This window comes from Chrysochloris asiatica, unplaced genomic scaffold (assembly GCF_000296735.1).
Source record: "Chrysochloris asiatica unplaced genomic scaffold, ChrAsi1.0 scaffold00067, whole genome shotgun sequence".
In the NCBI taxonomy this organism is placed as follows: domain Eukaryota; kingdom Metazoa; phylum Chordata; class Mammalia; order Afrosoricida; family Chrysochloridae; genus Chrysochloris; species Chrysochloris asiatica.
Genome location: NW_006408585.1, coordinates 6205176 through 6213699, shown reverse-complemented (window position 1 = coordinate 6213699; position 8524 = coordinate 6205176). Strand labels below are relative to the sequence as shown.

Genomic DNA, 8524 nt, shown 5'->3' with positions numbered 1-8524 from the left:
TTAACAACAACAACATGAGTCACTATGAGTCCTCAGAACCAGCAGACAGCAGTTAACAACAACAACAAATGCTGGTATGGCTTTGTTATCATAGCAGTGAGAACCCTATTTCCAAGTGTGATTCCTTCCACACTTATTTCAGGGGAACATAATTTAATCCAGAACATTGGCCAAAGTGAATCAGAGTTTCTCAGTCAGGCAGGTTACTTATAAATAGGAAATTTGTAAGTAAAAATTAAACACATCTTTTCATTCCTCTTCATCTTCTCTTATTGTTAAATAATCTTATTTCCCTCTCTGAGGCCAGGTGAGTAGTCTATGACTATTTCTTTTAACCGCTGACTTTGTATATTCATTGTATTATTACAATGTGTTTTAATGATGTTTGTTTTCTAAATCTCTACTGAACTCTGACCCTGTAGGACAAGACCTTACCCTAAGCATAGAGCAGCATCTCTAATGGAATGAAGGAAGTTTTGTTCTTTATTTCTTTTGTTAGTAGAGGCAGGCATATTTTCTTCAGAAATTGAAAATGCATACAGAAATCCATAATCATCGGAAAATAAAATAGACAGTCCCGCAACAGTGCATGAGAGTTCCAATCTCTTCACACCCTCGCCAGTGCTTGTTTCTGTCTGTCTTATTCAATGTCGCTGTTTTTCCTGGGGTGAGATGATACCTCATTGTTGTTTTGCTGTGGTGCTGTAGGATAAACACTGGAATGAATGCTAACCACAAGGTCAGCAGTAAGAACCCACCAGTAGTACAAACTCGTGAGCCCTATACGTAGTTCTTATGAGTTGGGACCCGCTTGAAAGTAGTTAACAGCAACAACAGTGGCTAATGAAGAGTCCTGATATGGTGCTTTACTGGACCACCGGACTGCTAACTTCAACATCAGCAGTTCAAACTCACTAGCTGCTCCTTGGAAACCCTATATAGGGTCACTATAATTGAAACCAACTCAGCGACACTCAATAACAAGAATGGCTAATAATCACGAGCATTTCTTCGTGCATTGGTTACCTGAATGTCTTCTTTGGTGACGTGTCTACTTGTATACTCTCCATTTCTTAATTGGATTGTTTGTCTTTTTGTCGTTGTTGAGTTGAAGTTTTCTATACATTTTTTCGATTAGTCTCTCATCAGATATGCCATTGCCAAATATTTTTTCCTAATCTGTAGGATTTCTTTTTGTTCTTTTGGAAAAGTCTTCGGATGTACAAACGTATTTAATTTTTAGAAGGTCCCAACTGACTATTTTATTTTCTAATTAATTCTAAAAGTTCAAAATTATATCTAACACCTGATTCGAAACCCTAAACTCACTGCCACCAAGTTGATTCTAACTCAGTGATGGCAGTGAGCTTAGGGTTTTGAGTCAGGTGTTATATATAATTTTGAACTTTTAGAATTAATTAGAAAATAAAATAGCAGTAGCTGGTTAACTGCAAGGTCAGCAGTTCAAACCCACTAGCTGCTCCACAGAAGAAAGATGGCACTTTGTGCCTCTGTAAAGATGGATAGCCTTGGAAACCCCGTATACAAGTCACTATGCGTTGGAAATGACTTGAAGGCACCTAGCAACAAGAAGTCCCTATCAGGGTCTCTGTGAGTTAGAATTGACTCAAACAAAGTGGGTTGGTTTTTTTTGTTTCAGTGTTTGTTAGGTATGAAGTGGACCACAAAGATAAAAGTACCTCGCCTATTGGGGTACTTCTTTGGAGATTGCTGTCTTAAAAGCTTGTCTTGCAGCCTCTAAAAGCTTGTCCTGCCATAGCTCCATGTGAATAACTAGGGGTTATACGTGTTGTATTTTTTCACACTGTTGGTAAGAGGATACCAATTGTTTTATTATTTATACATTATTTCTAATTATATCATTAGAAGTATGTTACTGGCATTAGTTTGGTTTGTGTGCGTTTAATATATGCTGGGAAATGCAGATTGAGTGTAATAGGGGAACTTTAGGAAGGAAAAAGGAGAACACAGGCTTCACAGTTAAAAACTTCTGTTTAGTCTTAGAATAGGGAAGAATAATCATGAATGGAAATACTGCAAGATCACTGAGTGAGTGGACCGGCAGTCAGCAGACAAGAAGATTAAATGAGGAACTTTGTTTTTATCTTAAAGTTTATTTTATTTTAAAATGGTTTCATTTAAACAAAATGAATAAATACAGAAAAGTAGAAAAGAAAAAAAATGACTGTAATCCATCTACTCAGAGACAGTCCCTGTGAACATTGGAATGTGAGGAAGTTTGTTTTTGTTGTGAGGTACAAACAAAATGAGAACCATTTGAGGTGGGGCGTGCTGACCTATGTTCTTTTGTATTTTAGTTTCTTGCTGCTGATCGTTGCTCTCCTAGCTTCTTACTCAGTCTACCTCCTGCTTAGTATGTGTATTCAGACAGGTGAGTAAAAAAAGTATGCTGTTTCATGTGGTGAAAAAGTCTCTAGAGACTGTATCTGCATACAGGTCTGAATGTCTGATGTCTAATTTCCAGGAGACACACATACTTTTTGGTGGTGGTGGTGTGCCGTGGAGTTGGTTCCAACTCACAGCGACTCTGCATAGGGTTTCTGAAGCTGTAAATCTTCGGGAGCAGAAAGCCTTATCTTTCTCCCATGGAACTGCTGGTAGTTTCAAACTGCTGACCTTGAGGTTAGCAGCCCAACTCATAACCACTATGCTACCAGAGCTCTTTATACTATTTGGTAGGGCCATTAAAATGGAAAATTTCAAAAGGTCAGGATATATAGATAGACCCAATCCTATGGGGGAACATCAAAGAACAGGATGGGAGAAGGAAACTACGGTTCTTGCCTGCCTTTCTCTGTAACGCACACCAAGTTTTTTGGGTTAGAGTAGATTAGGAGAAGCTCCCGGAAGGTGTTTGAAGCATCCAACCTGTACTCATTGGAAAGCAGTAGACAGGCATTCATTCTGGTCATGTTTCTCCTGGAGCTATCACTGCCTTTGTCTACCAGACAGAGGTATGGGTGGCAGAATTGGGATTGTAAGAGCTAAGGTTACAAAGCTTTAGATTTAGGTAAAGATTGCATTTTTACTCACAAATCTGGAATGAGGTCGTGTTTTCTAAATGACAGGAGTCTATGGAGGTTAATGGAGTCCTGGTGTGGCACTGTAGGATAAGTGCTGAACTGCCAGGTTGTGGTTTGAACCATAAGGTCAGCAGTTCAAACTTACCAGCCACTCCTTGGAAACCATATATAGAGTTGTTATGAGTCAGAACTGACTCCACAGCACTTAACAACAACAACAAAGACGTTTAATATGTATGTGTATATGTGTATTTTTTTTCCATTTGGCATTTTATTTTGTAATTGACTCATTTACTGAATATGATTTTTAAATCACAATAAATAAGTACAGGCATTTCTTGGGCTACTAATAAGATTGGTTCCTAACTATACATTTAAGTCTAATTTGTAGGTAAATTGGAACAGGCGCATATAATTCTTATTTAATCTTACTTTAATGCAAAGAAGGGGTTCTGGTGGCACAGAGGGTTAAGCATTGGGCTGCTAATTTAAGCCAAAAGGTTGGTGCTTTGAAACCACCAGCTCCTCCAAGGGAGACAGATGAGGCAGTCTTCTTCATAAAGATACGCAGCCATATGGAACAGTTCTCCTCTCCTCTGTAGGGTTGCTATGAGTTGAAATTGCCTTGACCGCATTAGAGTTGTTTTTATGTTTCCAGGGGTTGGTTCAGTTGTTTCAAAGTGAGAGCAAATTTACATAATATTAAAGGACAAGTTGTTTTTGTTAAGAGCTGTCAAGTTGGTTCTGATTCATAGTGACCCTGTATAGGGTTTCCAAGGAGTGGCTAGTGAGTTTGAACCACTGACCTTGAGGTTCAAATTGACCTTTCGGTCGAGTGCTTATCCTAAAGTGCCACTCTGGGGCTCCAGAGACAAGTTGTGTTAAGTGCCATCGAGTCAGTTCCGACTCATAGTGACCCTGTGTAGGGTTTCTGAGGAGCAGTTGGTGAGTTTGAACCGCCGACCTTGTGGTTCAAACTGACTTTGCAGTCCAGTGCATTAACCCACCGCGCCACACCAAGACTCCCCAGAGGACAGGTTGTAGTCCCTAAATTGGACTCTCCTAACCTGGAACTGCCTGTCTATGAATTATAGAACTCTTTTTATAAGATTTGTTTTCCATTTGGCATTAACAGATATTCTATGTTTACCAATCCTCGTCTGTTTTATCTGTCTCGTTTCTCCTAAGAAGGAACCCTGGTGGAACAGTTGTTAAAGCATGCTCAGCTACTAACCCAAAGGTCAGCCAGTGTTGGAACCCACCAGGTGCTTCATGGGAGAAAGATGTGGCCGTCTGCTTCCATAAAGATCGACAGCCTTGGAAACCCTAGGGGGCAGCTCTACTCACTCCTGTTGGTTCACTATAAATCCTAGTAATAGGTTTGGTTTGGGTTTAGTTTTAGTAGTGAGGTTGGCCCAGGATTGGGCAGTGTTTCGTTCTGCTGTGCATAAGGTCGCTATGGGTCGGTACCGACTCGATGGCACCTAACAACAACAACAACATTGTTGGACTGGCCAGTTATGAATCAAAGTAATAGATTTCAGCTCTTATATAAATGGGCCTCTTTGCTCCATCTTGGTTTGTGATTATTCAGACTTTAAGAAGCAGCGTAGGTACATAATATAGATAAAAGTAAGATTTTTTTTCTAGCTGAAGCAGGAGAGGTAAACCCAGAGATACCTCTTGAGAATTTTAGAATGCTTAAGAAGTTGTTGTTGTTAAGTGCCATGGAGTTGTTCAACTGATCTTTTGGTCTACTGTTTATCCTAAAGCGCCACACCACTGGCTATGGTTAATTTTTTCTAAAATACAGATGTTCATCAGAAACAGGTCTAGACTTTTTTTTTTAGAATCAGATTTCTAAGCCTCAGGAATTCTAATTCCAAAAATCTAAAGTGGATTCAGGAATATATTTTCAGCAAGTCTTCCACATGATGCTTATGTGAAACCAGATTAGGATCTCTATAGTTCATTCTTGGCTATAGCCTGTACAGACACCATCCAGTTTGCTAATACTGGCTCAGCTCAGTTCAGCCCTGGGCTGGGCTGGGCTGGCCTGGGCTCTGCGCTGCTGCCAGAGAGCTTGGGGGGAAATGCAGACAGATAAAAATGCTAGATAAACAGTACAGATATTAATGTATATTAAAGTGACAAGTTCATAAGAGCACACTAAATTCAAGAATAATAGCATTAGCGATTGCATTTGTAAATCCTGCGGAAACTAGACTGAAATTTTAAAGACATCTTTTGAGACTGTGCTGCTTTGTGTGAAATAGTTGTTGTTGTTGTTGTTAAGTGCCGTCGAGTCGGTTCCGACCCATAGCGACCCTGTGAAATAGTAGCTGTACTTAATTATATATTAGTTTACCAAGCATGTCAATGAGGTCTTTCATCATAGATTCTAATAAAAATTAGTATTTTAGTTAGCTATATGTCAGTTATATCTTTATTAACTTCATTAATCTAAATTGTTGGGGATAATATTTAATCTGTGGAGATCTCCAGGTAATGTTAAATTTTTTCCTCTCCAGTTCACCTACGTTTAATTGTAAGACTCTGACATGGTCTGATGTTCTTGTCTGTCTTTTACCTTGGGACATTACAAAGTGAAAACCACTATTTTCCTTTTTCTTTGATTTTCATAGCTTGCTTTGGTGCTTGAACTAACTTCTTCATGGCTCTTCATAGACGCTGGTGACCTGTCTCTCACTATAGAATTCTCTGTGGAGGTAGGCTTTTAATTCTTCTGTAACACGTACACCAAAAGAGACTAGCGTGAAGCTCATTTTCTCCTGTAATTTACTGGATTGACTTAAATGAATATTATGTTCCCACCAGAGTCATTGGTCAGCCGTAGGCCTGTCATTTATAAATCTTTACAAAATAAATTCTCCATTTATTTGCCTGAAGGTAAAAGGTAAAAAGAATGTTTCATCTTGTTAGATGTAAAGGATTTCTTCCATGAGGAGGATAATAATGCATATTTTATATGGCTCTTGTAAGGATTGAATAAAATAATTCAGGTTATCCAGGCCTGGCTTCAATTGTTTGAATTGTCCAGTATATTTTGTTGTTGTCGCTAAGTGCTGTTGAGTTGGTTCTGACCCATAGCAACCCTGTATAGGACTTTGTTTAATAGATAGTCCCTACCATTGTCACTGGAGTCCTGGTGTGGTGCTATGGATTAACGCACTGGACTGCAAAATTGGTTTGAACCATAAGGTTAGTGGTTCCACCTCACAAGTCATTCCTAGGAAACCCCATACAAGGCTGCTATGTGTCAGAACTGACTTAATGGCATTTAACAACAACACCATTATCATTGTTCTTTTTTACTTATAGCTTTAGGAAATGTATTTGACTATAAGATTCATAAAATAATTACTTGAACAAGATTTAAATGATTGTTTTTCTCTCATTGGCAAGAAATCTTTAGGTAGGCTGTCCAAAGCTGGTATGGGTGATCCACAGTGTCATTAAGGATACTTCAAAGACATCTACCTTTCTCCTCCACCATTCTTGTACCCCCCGGCCCATGCTAGATGACTTCCGAAGCTCCAGCCATCACATCCCATTGTAGATAGCAGGTGTTCAAGATCACCAATAAAAGACAAACCACCCATGCTGTATTAGTGTATGGGTAAATGCTTTATTCACATAGGACAGAGACAGAGCACAATCAGCTCTGTTGGGGTACTAGCCTCCCATGACCAGCGGGAATCCTGCCCCCTGCCCCAAGTAGGCCGTGCAAGACAGATGGTCTATGTTCACCCATCTTGTGCTGTAAACAGAGATTCCATGCCTTCCCTGCTGGAAAAGATGTAGACGTGGAATTGGCCAGGTGCCATGTGGTACCTATGTACCTGCAAGAAACAAGGTTACTGTGTGCCCAGAAAAGGAGACGATTTCCCTGGTGAAGAAACGGAACTGAAGGACAGAAGGTGACTCTATTCCCAGTCTCCTTATCAGAGAATGTTCTGGATCCAAGACCTTTACTGGGATGCCTCAGATGGGGAGACACAGAGGCAGACCTTCCCCCAACACCAGGAGAGTAAAAGGGATTCCTCCCACCTGAATCTCACTTACGACTACGACAAATGTTTTACCTTTAGTATTTAGTCAAAATGGTTCAAAGGGGCTTGGAAAACACAGTTTTTATTACAGGTGGTAATGGGATGGATCAGCACTGGACTTTGACCCCAAAGGTTCAAACCTATCAGCTGCTCCTCAGACATCCTATACAGGGTCACTATGAGTCAGAACCAACTCAGCGGCACTTAACAACAACAATAACAACATGCACTTTTTGTGAGCAATGGAGGGTGCCCTTTGCCAAAGAGTCAGAGACTCACACAGAAGCAGGGAATCTAAGACAGGGAATTGAAAGAAACTCCCAATTCAACTGAGCAGCAGATTGAAAAGCAACTTAGATGGTTTTCAGGATGAAAACCCTTTTCTTATACTGTACTTGTAGGAGGCATCTTTCTAACTTGTATGTTTAGCTCTAATTTGAACTAACAATGTCTGATTAGATTAACAGCCAGGCTGTTACCAAGGTTAACACTGAAATAGTAAAGGATTGAATCAAGACTGTAACAGGAGAAATAAAAGAAAGAAATAGGCTAAGAAATTCGAGGGAGCAAGAATTGGATGAGTTCTGGTGTGGCTCTGTAGGATAAGTACTCAACCATAAGGTCAGTTTGAACTGCAAGGTTGGCAGTTCAAACTCACCAGCCACTCCTCAGAAACCATGTACAGAGCTGATATAAGTCAAACTGACTCAACAGCACTTAACAACAACAACAACAATTGGATAAGACTTAGTGACTGAATATGGAGACTTTCCTCTCATTAATTAAATGAGTCAATTATGTGACTCCATCTTCAATCGATTAATGTCCTTATCTCATCCTTTTTTGCTAATGAATTGTTCGAAGACAAGTTTCAAAACCAAATTTGGCAATGTCTGATGACATTTTTGTTTGTCCCATGGGAAAGGGGTTGGAACAGAGAGAGTGAGTTGGCAGGGAATAGGGAAAGGCAATTCTGGAATCCAGTGGATAGTTGTTGTTTTATTAATTGCTATTGAGTTGGTTTCAACCCATAGCGACCTGTATAGGGTTCCTGAGGAGCAACTGGTGAATTTGAACCTCTGACCTGTGGTTTAAATCGACCTTGCAGTCCAGAGCATTATCCCACAGTACAGCACCAGGACAGGACAGCCACTCGTTCCCACCCCATCAACTATCCAGACCAATGTCAATCATGCCAAGGTTGAGAAACACTGAGTTAGATTGTATGAGTGTAAACTGGCTAAGGGTGAAATGTATGAGCCTTCTCATTTATATTTATCAAAAGTAATATATGCGTAGAACCACCAAACACAACCATCAACTCAGTTCTGAATCCTAAGGACCTTCTAGGCAGAACTGCTCCATAGGGTTTTTGTTGTTGTTTTT

The 8524-nt window shown here is 39.9% G+C and overlaps 1 protein-coding gene across 1 annotated transcript in view; it reads left to right on the top strand.

Moving 5' to 3' along the window:
• Positions 1-8524, top strand: part of SLC38A6 (solute carrier family 38, member 6) — an 88811-nt gene that overhangs the window by 4991 nt on the left and 75296 nt on the right. The window contains exon 3 of the mRNA XM_006864582.1: positions 2340-2413. Within this exon, the coding sequence (XP_006864644.1) occupies positions 2340-2413 (74 nt within the window). The remainder of the gene's footprint in view (positions 1-2339; positions 2414-8524) is intronic.